General features: G+C 47.6%; 1 protein-coding gene across 6 annotated transcripts in view; it reads left to right on the top strand.

Moving 5' to 3' along the window:
- The window catches only part of VMP1 (vacuole membrane protein 1), a 107,625-nt gene that overhangs the window by 41,955 nt on the left and 47,361 nt on the right, over positions 1-18,309 (top strand). For all 6 annotated transcript variants that reach the window (XM_081890575.1, XM_081890578.1, XM_081890580.1 and 3 more), the window contains exon 7: positions 6,280-6,411. In XM_081890575.1, coding sequence (XP_081746701.1) covers positions 6,280-6,411 — 132 coding nt within the window. The remainder of the gene's footprint in view (positions 1-6,279; positions 6,412-18,309) is intronic.

Below are 18,309 nucleotides of genomic sequence, written 5' to 3'. Positions count from 1 at the left end.
AGATAGCAGAGGGCAGAAGAAGCGTGATGGGGACAGACAGAAACATCCCTGAGATGCATCCCATCAGTCTATGCCCACTGGCGTGGACATCAAGGGACAAAACAGCATTGAGCTCCCATGTTTAGAAAATATAAAATAAGGGAAGGTGTAGAAGCCATTGTGCCAGACCTGCACAGTCTGGCCTTTATGATCCGTTTGCGATATACTGTACAACCCCTTTCTGGAAGCACTTTATGCATGAGTTTCTTAGAAAGTTTCTCATGAAACGGTTGGGATTGAGACCAGGTCTAAAAATGTAGCGGAAGTAAGTAAAAAAAAAAAATCCGCTTGCAAGCGGAATATTAGCACATTATATTCCCCCATAGAGCTGAAGGAGGAAGTGGGAAAGAGTGTCACTCTTCCCACTTCCTCTGTCGTCTTTTTGAAGGAGAAGAAGGGAAGTTACTTTCGCCACCTTGTGGTGACGACGGCAGTGAGTGAAGGACTTGTGGTTCCTGGACACCCAGTTGGCAACCCCTCGATTAGGGTTTCAGGGTTGCAGTTTTAACAAATGGTTTGATCTTACAGATCTTTTTGTCTACCGCCCTGGAGGCACTGAAACCCAAAAGACAAGTTAGCAATCTTTTAACTAGAATAATAAAAAATAATTGACATTGGAGAGGCATAACACTATGCACCCCTCAGTCCTTCCACCTCATTCTGCTGCTTTTTGCAGAAACAGATGTAATTTCCAAGTAAACTGGCTTTTGGTCCGGATGTTTGGGGTATGAGGGGAAAGCTGGCATGGGGAATAGATATACAAGGGCAGCCATTCCCGTGGATCATGGAGGAGGCTGCCCACTGCACCTCTGCATGAGTCCATGCTCTTGGCATGCCGCGTCCCAATCAGCCTCTGGGAGCAAGCAATTTGCTCCTGTGTTTCTTCCACGGGGAGTGACTGGACTGCACAGATTGCAGAGATGCCACAGAGATGCCTATCCTCCAGGGGCCAGAGTGGTTACTTGTACAGGTGGGTTCAGGGGGTGGGGGTCTCACTCTTAAAAGTAGGAGTGAGAAGGGTCTTCAGTTTAAGGTGGGGAGGGAGTGCTTAAGCTCTCAGAAGTTTGGGAAATGCTGAAATAGGGGGATCTGTTCTATGGGCTCATATGATCGCTGTGCTCATCTGAGTTGTTTTGCAACTCTCGGCATGTGACCCAGCTAATTCAGGGAAAGTTCACTTCCAGTACGTGCAAGGCAATCTCCCCCCCCCCCCTTCGGTTAGCAACACAAAGCCCAAACAAAGTGGCATGCTTTCTTTCTTTTTTCAGTGGAGCAACATGGTTTTTATTTTTTATTTTTTGCCATTTGCATCATCACCCCGAGAGAATTTTAAAAACTTTTTTTCCAAACGGATTGTTTGGATGGGGAGGGAGTGGAAATAGCTGCCACTTGTTTTCAGGCTCACGCTTTGAATCGGCAGCAGCGAACTGGAAGATTACAGCATTGTCCACAGCGAACCCGTTTAACGGCTCCTTTTGTTCTCCCCAAAGGGCGGAATGCAAAGTTATTCTTCCCACTCGGGAACAGCTCTTTCCTCTCTCTGTGGGCACACTTCCCCGGGGTGTGGGGGTGCGATAAATAGGAAGGTGTGTAAGGGGGGTTGTGGGGCACAGGGCTGCAGGTTTTGATAGTAGCCTTCTGTAATTTGCATTGTCCAGATCTGTAGTTAGAGAGAGGAGTTAAATAGAGGAAGCCGTTAGCATGGTTTTTATAATTTGTTTTGCACAGTTAAAGCTGCATGCCTGTCTGCTCAGTTGGAGTTTTCACTAGGGCTCACCCCACCCTGGCAGCTGAGTATTATTCCATCTGCATCGGTTACTGATTTACAAACATTGGGAGCTGCCTCTGTGTCTGTTCTAGGATTGGGGAACCTCAGGCCCTCCAGACCTCTCTCTTCGGCCCTCAGAACTCGCCACAAGTCTCACTGGTTCTGCTTGACACCCCTAGTGGTTTCCCCCTCCCTTAATTTACGTTAGTTGTCCCACCCACCTTTGCTTCTGGTCCACCCACTCATGGCATGTGGCCCTCAGAAGGTTGAGCAGAAGGAAATGTGGCCCTCGGGCTGGGAAAAGTTTTCCCTCCCCGATCTAGTGAGGAGTACGTACATGCCTAGGCTGGTATTGTTTACTCTGACTGGCAGAGGATGGCGGTTTTTATTTTGGCGCAACAGGGCCAAACTACCATCATTTAGGCACCTCGGAAGATACTGTTGCCCCCTTGAGAAGAATGTTGCCCAATTTGGCACAGTGGATCCAACCTGCGCCATTTTAGATGCCTCTCAAGATACTGTCCCCAAACTTGGCACAAGGTTTCCTGAGGCGGAGGCAGCAGTCTTTGTCTACATTTGGACGCCGGGCGCCATTTTGAATCAGTGGCAGACCGAATTAACCCTAATTAAACATTAGCTGCCCCCTCATAAAAACTGATTTGGGTGTGCAGCCCTAAATTGGGTGTGCAGCCCCAAAACTCACAGATTACACTGTCCATTCAAACATCACAAATTTGGGGTGTTTTTTTGAATTTCCAGGCATTCCTAGGCACTCCATGCTAACTTATTTTATATAAATATTTATATACTGCTATTCTTTAAATATATATATATAGAGAGAGAGTTGTTTACTACAGTTATATGGGCGGAATAAACCCCCCTTGCGAAAGTGGTGGGTCATTTTGTGTGTGTGTGGTTTCTCTTTTGTCACCTCCCTGGTGTGTAACCTGGCTGGCTGGCTTTGAGTCATTTGCAGCCAGCTTCCTCTAAGGTGGGGAGCTGGGGGCTTTCTGTGGTTCTTCTGCTCCCTGCCCGTGGGTTGTGTGGCTGAACCTGAGAAGGTCTCCTTGAACAAATAGTGTTGCATTTGGAGGCAGGTGGTGTTTTGCCCCTCCCTTGATCTCTTAATTCGTGTAGATGGCGGGTATGTAATCTGCACTTCCCATATGCATTTCTTGTGCAGGGTTTTATTTAGAAATTCATTTAGGGCTGGTTCACACATTGTCCAGTTATCGGAGAGTCATGTCAACACCTCTCACTTCCTCATTCAAAGGATGATGGTGATGTTTGGCCTAAGGTCCAAATCCGACCCTCCGGAACTTTCTATCCGGCCCATGAAATTCTCTTCAGCCACCTGGCCCAGCCCCGCTTTGCATACTGAGTTCTTTTTTGGCTGACTAGACTGTGCCTTTGAACTCTGATAATACCTCATGCTGGTCTGGATAGAGCATAGAAAGGGATCTGTAAGAAACTAACCAACTGAAATCCACATTCATTGCTCTGGATTAATTTCTCATTGCATACCCTCCAACACTTTGAAGCCAGTGTCCAGGACACCATCTTCCTGGATGCCATCTTCTCATTTTTCTATTGTGAGAGAATGGCGGCCATTTTGGTTACCATGATCTCGTGCAATTTCATGCTGTGGTTTCCTCCCCACAAAAGCAGGGGGGTGCTGTGCCAAAATGGGCACCATTTTCTAGCAGTAAAAAATGGGGTGTCACAGTTTTTCGGGACACTTGTGGCGTATGTTATTTCCCTTTTGCTTCAGGCTCCACCCACTTGTGGCCCTTGTAAGATTGCCCTGAATAGAAGGTGGTCCTCTGGTTGTAACAACATTCCCGTTTCTGATATTCATCCCATATATATCTGGGAATGAATACACACACACACACACACGTATGAATGAATCAAGGATTATATGGTTCAAGAGTGTACATGTGACCACATTGCTTGCTACGTATATATTCTGATGAGAGTCCCTCACCCCCCAAAAAACCATTGCAGGATCATCAGCTAGGAGGCAATCGAGAACCATTCTCCTCGGCATGTATAGTGTCCAAAATCAACCCCAAAACCCTGTCCTGCATGCCTAAGAGACAGATTGGAATATCGGACGGCTCACAAAACCTGCTCCCCTCCCCTCTGTCCGCAGTGCAAATGATCTGCATCTGGATAATAATGGGAAAATTAAAATAAAACAAACCACGAGAGCCATGTGGGTGGGTGGGTGGGTGGGTGGTGTATTGCTTTGTGTGTGTTTTCCTTCCTTAACAGGACACAGGCCTTAGACTTAACCGCTAAGGTTTTAAAAAGTAGAATTCTTTTTTTGAAAATGTTTTTCTTTCAAACCAACCTGATGATATTTTGCTAAGTGTACACAAAGCAGCTGCGACTCACTCTGTGTCCCCACCGCCACCAGCAGCAGCAGCAGCTGCCTGTGGGAGGGGAACAAAGGAGGCCAAACAACTATAGAGTTTTGCTTGAAAAGGAGCCCTATAAAAGCGTTTGTCACTCAGCGGCGGCTCCGAGCAAAGACATCTGCCTCTGTGGCTGAGGTGGACCCCTCCTCCCGCCAGCTGTCCGATTCTTCTCCTCCCTACCTTCCCTGCCTTTCTGAGCCACTGCTTGAATCAGATCCAAGCTTCCTCTTCCGTTAACCTTTGATTAGCCAGATGGCCTGTGCGGGGCTCTTGCGTGCGTGGAAACCCACCTCTCCCCCCCACACACACAAACACACACAAAAAGAGAGAGGTGTGCTTTTTAACCGCCAGGGTGAAGCAATCTGTTTGCTGTTGGTGCTTTTGTCCTGAGAAAACAAATTACCTGCTTCTCCTTTGTGGCAGAACTTCTAAAAAAGTCGGCCGTGGTTATTTCCTGTTAATGGCTGCGAGGCCATAAAAGGTGGGGGGATGTAAAGTCTTGAGGGATTCTCCAGTTCATTGGATGGTGTGCTTCTGGCCCTCCATTCGTTGTTGGACTACAACTCCCATCAGCCCCTGCCAGCTTACCCCAATGGTCAGAATGATGGGAGTTGTAGTTATAGAATCATGGAATTGTAGAGTTGTGAGGTACCCTCAACTAGCCTCCTATCCCTGCAACCTCTGGGGATGAGAACTTGGGGAAGCTGCCTGAGAGATGCAAAAGGCACCCACTATTGTTCGCAAGAGCACGACGTCAGCCTCTTCCAGGTCGCAGGGCACGCAGTTGGCCCACACGTCCCACTCGGGCTTCCAGTAAAATAGGAGGAGGAGGACTCCGCAGGACAGGACATACCCAGCGATGCACAGGGCCCTTCGGCACCCTTTAGTCTTGTAGCCAAATATATCCTGGGGAGGGGGGAGATAGTTGTATATCAGTATCGATGTCTGCATCATCAGAACTGCAGGTGGAGGAAATGGACAGAGAGAAGTGTTTCTCCCTCTCGCATAATCAGTGCCAGATTTACGTATAAGCTAAACAAGGTACAGCTCAGGGCCCCACTCTCTTGGGGGGTCCCAAAATATGTACAGGGAAAAAACCACTGGATGTACATTTCCAAAATAGAAGATAAAAAACTAATAAAATAAAACCTACATGCAACCCCCCCCCAAAAAAAAACCCCTAGCCTCCCATCCACACATCCCACCAAATGGAGTGCTTGTCATGTGTGCTTTTGCGCATGGCGAAAGTAGACAGAGATATGTTTTCTTCCCTCTGTCATAACACTAGAACTCACGAGTCTCCAGTGAAGCTGAATGTTGGACCAAGAAAGGAAAGGCCACCACCCAGGGCATAATTAACCTATGGAACTCACTCCCACAGGAGGCAGTGATGGCCACAAACTTTCACAGGTTTAAAAGACAACTGGATGAATTCACGGAGGATGAGGCTCTCAGTGGTTACTAACTGTGGTGGCGCTTGCTCTGCCTCCATGGTCAGGAACAGTAATGTTCCTGAAGACCAACTGCTGGAAAACGCGGGAGGGGAGAGGGCTCTTGTGCTCAGGTGCTGCTTGCAGGCTTGCCACAGTCACCTGGGTGGCCAATGTGGGAACAGGATGCTGGACTAGTTGGCTTGTCTTATTCTTATATTCTTTTGTGTGTGTTCTATTTGATGGTGGAATGGAGAATGTGCAATGGCACCATTGCTTTGGGACTTTGGGGCAGAAGCCTAGGGTACCACTCAGCAGAATGTGCAAGCCCTCCCCCTTAAGACAAGTGTTGTTGTTGTTGTTGTTGTTGTTGTTAATATCCTGCCCTTCTAAAGAGGGTCCCCCATAAATCCATTAAGACCAGAGTCTAAAATGACTTAACTGCACCACTGAAGATGTGCTGGAATAGGAAGATACAGGCTTGGGTTCCCCATGAAATCTGCTGGATGGCATTGTACAAATTGTGCCACCTTCCAGCACAATTTGCTTGAGTGGAGGGAAATGCTCATCCCTTTGTTGCTGTTGTTTTCTCCCCTTCCTCCACCCCCCCCCCATCCAGGGTGCCGGCACAGCCATTGGGGAGCTGCCTCCGTACTTCATGGCCAGAGCAGCCCGTCTCTCTGGAGAGGAGCCTGACGATGAGGAGTATCAGGAATTTGAGGAGATGCTAGAACATGCTCAGACCGCACAGGTAGGGTCAGGGGCGGAGAGAAAGACAACCCAGGTTGCGTCTAAAGGTGAACCTACCTAATTCACATGCTCCAAAAACGGTAACAGGAGCCAAAGCACAGCCACCTTTTTAAATTTGCCCTTCTCTGACCTTTTCAGGGAAGCTGTCCAGCCAAGTGACGTTTGCAAGAATGCATATACTGGGGTAAAGGGTGCATTTAAAAGGCATATGTCAGTAAAAATAACATACAAAACTGCATTGGGTTGGGGAAAATTGCTTTGCAAAAAGTTCCATATTGGGCAAAATCGCAGACAAATGTGTCTGTTAGGATAAATTTGTACTAAAGTGCTGGTGCTGGGCGCATTTTTATTATCACCAACTGATGTGGAAAACTTAATATTGGAAAAATGAGAAACTGCAAAAGACCAAAACGGGCAGGTACACACACAGGGAAAGGCACCCAAGAGCATTATTTTGCCACAGGCAAAGTGTTGCAACTGTCTTAAGTCCTACTCACAGTAGACCCACTGACGTCATCGCTAACTAAAGCTGGATGCAGGTAGGTAGCCATGTTGGTCTGACGCAGTCAAAATAAAAATAAAAATAAACTGTCCAGTAGCGCCTTATAGATCAACTAAGTTTGTTCTGGTATAAGCTTTCATGTGCATGCACACTTATGGATGCTGGGTGCTGACTGTTGACTTCTTTGCATACGGTGAGAAGAAGCATGGGACACGCATTCAAGTATACAGTCTAGAAATGGCTGTCTTTAGGGAAGTTACTGTGGAACAAAGAGGTAGGCCAAGGCTACTTCCAGGGGTTGTTGGACTCCCATTAGCCACAGCCAGTCAGGGGATGATGGGATCAGGAGTCCAGCGACATCTAGAAAGCCGCAGGTTTCCCCCATCCCTGAACTTAGCGCCAGCATTTCCTGCCACTTGCATGCGAGAGGTGGAAGAAAGCCTCTGTTCAGAAGCCACATCCCATCCTGAGAGAGGGAACCGCTGCTCCTTAGATCAGTGGTAAGGAACCAGATGCTGCTAGGCTCCAGTTCTCAGCAGCCCCAGCACGGCCAGCAGTCAGGGATGATGGGAGTTGTAGTTCAGCAACACCCAATCCCTGAGATAGAGGAATGGAGGAAGAGTCAAAGAATTGTAGAGTTGGAAGAGGAGGTGTTGGCATTGATTTAGCAGGGGGAGTTGAGATGTGAGGACTGGAGTGAGGGGAGGGAGGGAGGGAGGGAGAGAGAGAGAGAGAGAGAGAGGGAGAGGGAGAGGGAGAGAGAGAGAATGAATGGTAGTTTAATTTGCTTGTCTGGGTTGCTAGTGTAGAAATGTATTCACAAGGTAACTTTGGAACAGACCAGGCCAATGTGCTTTTTAGGCCCGAATCACTGAAAAATGGTTACTCTCTCCTCTCCCACCTCCAATTTTTACAATGGTGCGTTAGTGGACTCAAAATGTGGCCCAATGGGGCAGGAGGAAGAGCCTAGGAAGATTCGTGCTGGCTGAAGGCTGCCCAACACATGTTGGAAGGCCCCACCAGACCATCAGGGTTCCTTTGCCCCTCTTTAGCTCTAAACCCTGCCTATCCTCAGGAAGTTCATGTTCTGCATCTCAATCCCTGATCTCAATCCCTCGCATGTCCATTTAAAACAATCAGGTGCCTAGTGATGTGAAAAGGTCCTTATCTCCTTGATAGTCAGGGAGAGCCGGACTTCCGGGATAGCGCGATCTGGTAATGGCGGATTCCCTCCGAGCTCCGGAGGGAATCGGCTCCGCTGAGGACGGGTCTTGCCGTGCCGGCGACACGGGGACCCTTAAAAACCGCAGGCGCTGAAGCCTGCGGACTTGGTGACTCGGTGGGCACCTTAAACGCCCTCCCCGACCCGCGAAGAGCCTTTTTAAAGGCTGCGGAGTGGACTGGGGTGCGGCGCGGTGCTGAGAGTCCATCGCTACCTCGGCGGAGCGAAGCCGCGAGCCATGGCCGGAGAGCGCTGTCTTCCTTCCTGAAATTCGGACTGAAATAAAGAACCCGTGAGTAGAATGGAAATCTGATATTAAAATTTTACCTTGGATTGGAGTACGACCGGGGGATGTGCTAAAAGGAAGTCCACACTCCCCCCCCCCCACAAAAAAAGATTTAAGCAAGGAGAAGAGCACTGAGGTGGAAAGACTTTTGTGCTTAGAAAAACAACTTGCACGAATTGGATTAAAAAGCTATTGTGCTGGAGAGGAGAGAGGAACTTTAGAAGTTTTTGTGTAATTTCCCCCCCCCTCATTCTGGACCCGGGAGGGTCCTGTGTGTGAGCCCGAGGAAAAGGAGAAAGAAAGTTTGACAGCTGTCAAAAGAGCTGTCAGACGGGCAACTAAAGGCTGGAATTGAGAGACTTAGAAAATTTCTTTTGGATTAAAGGGGACATATTGTATCTGAACTGATTGGAAACAAAATATTTGTGAATAACAAAATAACGAACTGTTGGGAAGGAACGATTGGACTGGCAATCCCCCTGGAGGGAACAAAAGATACTGCAATGGCTGCAGAAGGAAAATTACTGGCAGAGATTGAAAGGATGTTTTTTCTCGTGGGAATTCTACAAGAACAGACTGCAGATATGAGCAAACAACTTGTGACCTTGAATCTGAAACTGTGTAACTCTGCTGATGACAAAAAGCTGGAAAATAACCTGGCAGCCGGAACAGAAGAGATAGTTTTGGAAATAGGGGGAAAGGAAGAAGAAGAAGGAGAGGACATTCAGATGGAAAGTATCAACCAAAAGCCTGCAGCTTCAGAAAATAAAGGACTTGATGAACAGGACCAGTGTACCGTAAATTTGCAAAAGGAGAGAAGGACAAAGGAAGAAGCCCCTGGAACATCGGAAATACTGGAATATAAAAGAATAAACAAGCATGATTGGGACTTCTTCCTCAAGTTCGAGTATGGGAGACTGGCAGACCCTTGGCAGCAATTGCTATGGACTGATTCGGTGGAAGGAAAGAACAAGTATGACTGGGACCCTTTCTTTGAGTTTGAGCATGGGAGATTGGCAGATCCTTGGCAGCAACTGCTATTGACTTTGGCGGAAGGAAAGAAAAGGGAGCTTGGGATACAACTCCTTCGAGAATTGAAGGCCAACAAGCAACAAAATAGACGGAGAGAGACTAACTGGGGCCTGAGGGCCTCGGATGTGAGAAATCCGGGCTGAAACTGATTTTCAGAATAGAAATGTGGAAAGGGACAGAAACTGGGCCAGGGAGGGAGGGGGAGAGTAGAATAGTAAGAATTTTTGAGTTATGATTTTTTAATTTGGAAATGTTTTGTTTAAAATGGGAGGATTCGTGTGAGAGAAGATAGGTCGACCTTAGAGAAAGGAGTTAATGTGTAATAACTTATAAGTAAATTTGAGCCTAATAAGAGATGCTAAATATTAAGAATAGAGGATAACAATATAATAGAGAGAAGAGGAAATAACTTGCTGAATTAACTATTAAAATTGGAATGTGGGAAGGAGAGAAGTGGGGAAGTCAAGGAAAGAGGGTAATGAAAATTATATATGTATTGTTTTTGTGTTTGGTGTTTGTGTGTGTGTTTGTTTATAAAAAATTTGAAAACTCAATAAAAATTTATTAAAAAAAAAAAGATAGTCAGGGAGAGCCGCTGCCATTCAGAGTAGACAACACAGGGCTGTGCGGACAAATAGTCCAATGTGATATGAGGTCAGCCTGTTTTCCATGTCCCTGTGACTTCATAGCAGAAGCAGTTGCTGGACTCCCCTCATTCCGGACTGATGCTGGATGAGATCAGCCTTGAGTCTAATCCACTTAGGGCAGCAGTGAGTTTCCTTCCTTTGCCCCTGCGAGCTACACACACAGTATCACAAGACATCGTAAGAACAGCAGAAGGGCGCCTGCTGGATCAGGCCAAAGGCTTGGATCTAGCCCATCATCCTGTTCTCACAGTGGCCAACCAGATGCCCCCATGAGAAGCCTGCAGGCAGGATCTGAGCGCAGCATCTCTCCTCTCCCTGCTTGGCATTCAGAGACATGCTGCCTCTAACAATGGAGGGAAGATCACAGCCATCATAGCTGGTAGCCATAGATTGCCTTGTCCTACAGGAATTTGTCTTTTAAGGCCATCCAGATTATTTGTACCCAACTAAGTTTTACCCAGTGGGATGCGGGTGGCGCTGTGGGTTAAACCACAAAGCCTAGGACTTGCTGATCAGAAGGTCGGCAGTTCAAATCCCCGCGACGGGGTGAGCTCCCGTTGCTCGGTCCCTGCTTTTGCTAACCTAGCAGTTCAAAAGCACAAAGTGCAAGTAGATAAATCGGTACTGCTCCGGTGGAAAGGTAAACGGCGTTTCCGTGCGCTGCTCTGGTTCTCCAGAAGTGGCTTAGTCATGCTGGCCACATGACCCGGAAGCTGTACGCCGGCTCCCTCGGCCAATAAAGCGAGATGAGCGCCACAACCCCAGAGTCGGCCACGACTGCACCTAATGGTCAGGGGTCCCTTTACCTTTACCTTAAGTTTTACCCAGAGTCAACCCTTTGAAATGGACAGATCTGAGTTAGCCATGTCCATCTCTGAGTAAGACTAATGTTGGATACAAACCATGCATTTATTTATTTATTGAAAAGGATTATTCCTTTGCCGCCTCTGGGCAACGCAGCACCTACCTGGCTGCCTCGACCGCCTTGCGCCTGACGGGTCTGTTAGGCAACCAGCCCACATGCCTTAAATCACCCATTCACTGAACAAGCTTTTGCTTATCTGCTCTGTTTTTTACGCATACAAAAAGCTCGCAGCTCTTTCCTCAAGGCTGCAAAACGTAGCGTGAGAAGCCACCCCAGAGTGACCGAGTAGCTTTTGGGCTTGCCAGTTACGCACGCAGCCGTTCCAGCTCTTCCTGCTGTTCCATTTGCTGCCCTCCCATCCCATAAAATTAAAAAATATTTGGCAGTTGCCTTGTGCTACTATCAGTGGCCTGCTGTTTTGTTTACTCTCCCCAACCCCTTCCCCCCCCCTCTCTCTCTCGAAATAACAAACTTAAGAGAGGGATTATGGCAACATAAACCTCAGAGAGCTTAAGGCAGGGCTGGGTGGTTAGGAATTATGGAGTGTCAGTTGTTACTAGGACCCAGGGCTGAGTTTTTCTTTTCTTTTTTTCCCTTTTCTTCCTTTGACTCCTCTGAACCTTTTGCTGGTTGTGGTTTGTCTGGCCCATCACATGATTTCTCAGCAAATTCCCCCTCCCCTCCATTTCCAGTAAACTGTTTGAGCAGGGATGAGTCAGGGTGAAACCAGTTTCCCTGTAACCACAGGACTTGTTTAAAGAATTTGTCAACGTGGACTCCAGAGGGCTGGGGTGGGTGGGGGTGTATCTCTTTCATTTTATTTTTCGTGCTTAGGTTTGTCACTCTTGGGGTTAATGTTGCGTCACGAGTCTCCCACCCGGGACAGGCAACTTCCTGTCCAGGGGAGAACGAGATGGACGGAGCCTTTGCAAGGAGTTAAAAACGATGAACTCGGGAGCTCAGTAGGACCATCATGGAGGCCCTCCCTTCTAAGCTCTCGAAGCATTTCTTAGAGCTCTTGTGGGAACTGGCTTCCCTCCTCCATCTTTCTGCGGGGAGTTCCTCTTCTCCTCTTTGTTTCCTGCGACAGAAAGTACAAAGTGCGCTTGCCTCGCCCTTGCACCTTCACTTTTGAGAACTTGGAAGGGTGCAGTAGGTGAACGGGCGCAAAGCTATTTTATAATTGCCTATCAGCAGGTGTAGCTGAAGCAGACTAGTTTTCTGGCTACCTTGTTTATGAATTTCCTTTTTTAAAAAAAAAGTTCCATTCATTAGATCTTAGCAGTGTCAATAGCAAGCCCCTGACACAGCTTATGATTTGTTCATTCATTGCATTCATGTCCAGCCTTTTCCTCCAGGGAGCTCAGGGCCGCTGTGTCCATGGTTCTCTCCTTCCTCATTTCGCCTCCCACAACAACCCTGTGAGGTAGGTGAGGCTGGGAGGCCATGATTGGCCCACGGTCACCCAATGAAGAGCTTCGCAGCTGGGTTGGGATTCGAACCCTGGTTATCCCAGCCTTATCCTCCAGCCACTGCACCACACTAGCTTATAGCCATGAGGTTCATTGGGAGACCACAGACCAATCACCATCTTTCTCAGCCTAACCTACCTCGCAGGGATGTTGTGGGGATAAAATGGAAAGGGAGAGAACCACGTATGCTGTTCTGAGCACTTTGGAGGACAAGGTGGGGTTTAAATAACAAATGAATGAATAATAGTAGGGAAATGAAAGCTAGGTTAACGCTTTCCCTTTTCCAACACACTTTCTGACGTCCCTAGAAGGCTTCCTCTGAGACTGGGACCAAGGAACTAGTTAGAATAGTCTTTTGCATACACTCAGTGAGATTTTTTCTTTCTTTCTTTCAAACTTCGGTTTTCTTTGCAGAGTTAAAGTTCCCATCCAGCGCTGCTTCGCAAACCGCCTTGGAAACTCCCTTTTGTTTCCAAAGTGGCTTACTGTGTCGCTTTGTGTGTGTGTGTGTATCTGTGTGCTATTCAACTAAATACACATTCGGAGCCCACGAGACTAGTAACATGATTTTTTAAATCTTGGCTCGAGAACTTCCTTGTGTCTACTCCCCCCCCCCCCAAAAAAAAAATGCTGGCCGTTTCTCTTGCTCTACGTAATTCCTCCCCGTAGCCAAGCTTCTGTTTATTAGCTAGCATACGAGTCTGCTCCAGTTGGCTTCTGAATTCTCTCCTCTCCCTCTTTCTTAAAAGGATCCTCCGGTTGCCAGACAAGGATGACTGTCGCTGCGACTTCTTCATTATCGCCCAGCAAATGGGCATGCTTAAAAATAGTCCATGAGCTGGTTTCACAAAAGAGGGAATTTGGGAAGACGATGGGAGGCTACCATGTTTGAGACAGAGGAAATATTGATATTTTTTCCCCTTCTGTTCCTCCCCACCCTGAAACGCAGGGGTTTGGATCCAACTCCAAAAGCCAACCCTTGTCTGCCTCTCGGATCTTTCCCATCAGCCCTCTTTCCCACCCTCCTCCTCAAATCAGCTTCCTTCCTTTATTAATTGTTCTTTTGCATCTGGCCTGTATTTCCTCAATGGGTGGCCACCGCGAGATCTGTCTGTGTGTTGTACATTCCAGGACCTTGAGGCATTCGTTTTGCTAAGGCACGGAGGAGTGGGTCTGTCTTAACCCTTTTTGCCCTTTGGGCCAAAGCTCTGCACGAGACAAGCAGGCTTAGCTCTTCCTCAGCGCCCCAGATTCAAAGCCCACTTGCCCCTTTAGACACGTTCAGTCTTATCGGGGTGGGGTCTCATGCACCTGCTTTTAATGTATCAAGTACCAACAACTCGAGGAGTTTTTGGTGTCTACTCCAGGGGTCAGCAAACGTTTTCAGCAGGGGGCCGGTCCGCTGTCCCTCAGACCTTGTGGGGAGCCAGACTATATTTTTTGGGGGGGAGGAGAAATGAACGAATTCCTATTCCCCAAAATTACCCAGAGATGCATTTTAAATATAAGCACACATTCTACTCATGTAAAAACACCAGGCAGGCCCCACAAATAACCCAGAGATGCATTTTAAATAAAAGGATACATTCTACTCAAGTAAAAACACACTGATTCCCGGACCGTCCGTAGGCCAGATTTAGAAGGCGATTGGGCCGGATCTGACCCCCGGCCCTTAGTTTGCCTACCCATGGTCTACTCCCAGTCTCCAAAACACCTTGCTGTTGGCATTCTGAGCACCACCATCACCTTCCAGAAACGATGCAAAACTATTTTTATTTCTTCAGGAGCACAGGGGCTAAGCATATATAATGTTGCTTTTGCTAGGGAAGAGTTTTGGCTTGCTGGTTCCCCCACCCCCTACATATTTGCCTCCTCCACCCCCTCACTGGTTAACTTATCACACTTCACTTTGAACCCACCTTGAGCTACTCGCTCTGTGAATCACTAGTATTGGAAAGTTGGCGTAAAACACATATTAAAGTCAATGTTTTAATAATCAACTCCTTCCCTCAAACTGAAGGATAGGATTTGCGGGAGCTGATCTCCCGTGGGGCAGGGGAAGAGGGGCTTGAAGACTCTGGGGAGCAAGAAGGTCAGTGCAGTGGCAGAATATGATGAATACAAGGCAGGGAAGAAAGAAGGTCCTGATTGAAATGGCTGGACTGTTGGCCACATTCACACCATACATTTAAAGCACTGTGATGCCACTTTAAACAGTCGTGGTTTCCCCCTAAAAAATCCCAGGAGCCGTAGTTTACAAAGGTTGCTGACAGGAGACAAGGCCCAGAGCCTTCTTGGTAGTGACACCCGCCCTGTGGAACACCCTCCCATCAAATGTCAGGGAGATAAGTAACTATGCAACCTTTAGAAGACATCTGAAGGCAGCCATGTATTGAGAAGTTTTTAATGTTTTATTATGTTTTTGTATATGTTAGCAGCCACCCAGGGTGGCTGGGGAAAACCAGTCAAGTGGGCAGGGTAGAATAATAATAATAATAATAATAATAATAATAATAATAATAATAATAGCTTTAAATGTACATTGCAGAGGGGGCCTAAGTCAGAACAGGCCTGAAGTTGTAGAGTTATAGCCATGTGCTCAAGGTCTTAGGGAGTGGGGAGGGAGAGAGAGAGAGAGAAATGCAGATGGCAATTAAAAGTTAAGAAAACCCATCATGTGCTCAGCAAGGATTTTCCACGTCATTCTTTTTTTATAAATATATATAAAAAAACCAGCCCAACAAAGGTAACCTAACACCAGCTGGCCGTTTTATCTTTCCTTTCTCTCGCTCAAGACTGGTCAACAGGTGTGCGAGAGTTAACTGAACACGACCAGCTCAGGAACACTCCGTTCTTTTGCAGATTAGCCAAAGGAGTCTAGGAAGGAAAGGGGAGAAGGGGGGGTTACACACTCATTACTCAGCAGTTCTGCCGACAGCCGTCTCGCCTGTTAACTCGTCACTTGCCTGTTTAAACTTGGGAGAGCCGGGTGGGTTGGGTGGGTGGGGGAAACAGCTGCTAGCTTCTAAATGCGACTCATCCCCCCAAAAATAATAAATCAAGGTCACAGCCTCGCACCTCCTAAAATGGCCCTTTCAAAACGGAAAAAAAGAGGGAAGATGTGAGTGGTGGCTGTTTCATGAGCAAAATGAGAACTAGTTTAGGGTAGTGGCAACAGAGAATTTTGAGTAGTTGAGCCATGAAGTCCATGCATGGAATCTCAACCCCGGCCACTGCCCATGCCAACACTCAGTAAGGTAAGGCAGCTAATGGTGGTCTGATAAGTTTAGGAAAAGAAGAAGCTGCCTTAGACTCAGATCAACAAGTCCACCTCACTCGGTATTTTTTAAACCTGTGTTTCTCAAACTTTTAAAACCAATGCCCTTTTTTAGCTAACATGGAAATCGCATTCATCCCTTCAAACCCTGATTATTCGAATTTTCAAACGGATTGAAATTTCGTGACCTTGAGTTATATTGTACATATTTTTTGGAAACACTCAACCCCAGCTGCACCCCTGTTGAGAAACGCTGATTGGCCACAGCTCTCCAGGTTTGTAGACAGTGGTTATCTCCCAGCCCTGCCTGGAGAGGCCAGGGATTGAACCTGGGTCTGCAAAGCAAGCTTCCTATCATAGCAGAGGTCTGGTTTAAATATTCACATTGAATGGGACCTTTGTTGCCACATTGCACCAGATCCCACCAGCTGCCTGTTACCTGGTGGCGATGCCTCTGTACTGACTGGGCGATGTCTTATCTGCTGTGGCAAGGATCTCAAAGAACCAGGTGGCTCACTCCTTCCACCCAGGCTGGCCTGAAGCTTGTAGTTTGCAACCAGCAGTCTCTATTTGATACTGGGCCAGTAGAGCTCCCAAGAGCAATTCATAGCAAGGAGGTGCTGGGATAACCTGCTATCTAATTTCCAGGAACGAGAGCAGGAGTCTGTCCATATGGGCCAGTCCTTGGGCATAGCCAAAGTCACTCTTTGGTTGCACATGCTGGTTTTAAGCAGGGAGGGCGCACAGGACCTGAACCAGGGGGTGGCGGAGAGCTGGAAAATGTGGGGTGGGATAGTCACAGATGCAGCCACGATAAAAAGGCTGGGTCCAGAAAACCCTTTTCCTCTCTTCTTTGCCCCACGCTTCCTTTCATTGTCTCTCGGTTTGGTCTGTGTAATTCGTCATTTTTGTCAATCAGACTCTTTTTTGACTCGCCTCGAGTGCCAGGCCTTGTGGCCCTGGGCGGGACGGGGCACCAAGCAGGCATCAGTTGAAGGGGGAGTGGGCCTTGCTTGTTGGTTCCATCGTTTTTTGAGGAGTTTAAGGGAAGCTCCTTTTTGACTCTGGCCATCACTGCTGCAATTGCTGCCATAGGAACATAGGAATCTGCCTAACTAATCCAGGGTCAGACTGTTCGCCCCTTTAGCTCAGTATTTGCCCGCACAGACTGGCAGCGGCTCTCCTGGGTTTCAAGCAGGGCTCTCTCCTTACTTGGCGATGCTGGGGATTGAACCCCGGACCTTCTGTACTCAAAGCAGGTGCTCTGCCATTGAGCCACAGTCCTTCCCCATCAGACACCCCCATCAGCTGCCTTTTTCTCCATCTCTACTGCTTCCCTGGAAAGGCCCCCCGCCAATGCATAGTTGAAATGATATTTTCACAGTCTTTCTTTCTTTCATATTCCCTACTCCTATTCTTGAATCTGTTTTGGTGGAACCGTTTCCAAAATAAAAAGATCCAATGAGGGAGGAATCGTGCTTGGAAAATTTAAACAGACTTTTATTACACCGCTTTATTCATACGTTGGGAATTGACATTTCTGTTTGAAACACTGTAACCCATTCATTATAATCCTCGTTGCCAGTTTATACAATGGGGGCACAATGACACCCATAGCAGGGGATGGGAGCTGAGAACTATATTGGGTTGTTTCCCTGCCCTTAAAGGAAAGGGAACGAGATTGCAATCCTCTGTTAGCCTTACTTGGGAGTAAGCCTCACTGAAATCAGAGGGGGGTTACTTCTGGAGAAGGCGTGTATGTGACGCAGCACACATACATGTGAAACAGCTGTAACCCAGCGTGTCCAAATAGCTCAGTCGGTAAAGCATTAGACCCTTAATCTCAAGGTCGTGAGTTCGAGCCCTGCGTGGGGCAAAAGATTCCTGCATCTTAAATTCTATGATTCGAGACAATGCCCAACTGCATTTCTCACCATGTGGATGGAGAGATTTAGATGGCTTTGAGTGGACAAATTCAGGGAGGAGAAGGCCATCTGAGGCCCCCAGCCGTACTGCCTGCGTTCTCCCTTCACTGCCTCTGAATGGCATCTCCTGGGAATTGCAGGTACGTATGGAGAGCGCTGTTGCGCTCAAGTCCCGCTTGCAGGCTTCTGACAGGCATCCGGGTGTCTATTGTGAGGCCAGGATGCTAGACTAGACGGGCCGTTGGCTCGATTCATCAGGCTGTTCTTACATTCCTGTCCTAGAGCCATGTGATCCAGATATTCGTGGGTAAAACCAGAAGATGCTTCTTCGGCTGGGTCAATCATGGAGCATCCTTTTGTTATTTTCATTATCGCAATAATCACCGTGCAGAGGGGTTCTTCTTGTTCTTTTAATGAAGCAACATGTTCTGTTTATAGAGTTGGGCTGGGTGTGTTAACTCTGTGGGCAAAACATTTGCCAGCAGCTGCTGCCTTCGCCTCCCAATCTATGCCCACATGAACGGGCTTGCCTTGAATGACAGGCCTGTTTGCACCCGGTCCAGGTGATATAGCTGGGGGGTGCGAAGGCAGACAGGAAGTCAAAAGCAAACCTTTAAAATGCTGCCGCTGGAAAGTTGGGTGATGCGCAGAGCATGTTACATAAGGGATCA

The sequence above is a fragment of the Podarcis melisellensis genome (genome assembly GCF_964234715.1).
Source record: "Podarcis melisellensis genome assembly, chromosome: 15".
Taxonomy (NCBI): domain Eukaryota; kingdom Metazoa; phylum Chordata; class Lepidosauria; order Squamata; family Lacertidae; genus Podarcis; species Podarcis melisellensis.
Note: the sequence above shows the minus strand (reverse complement) of the source record. Positions and strands in the feature narration are given on the sequence as shown.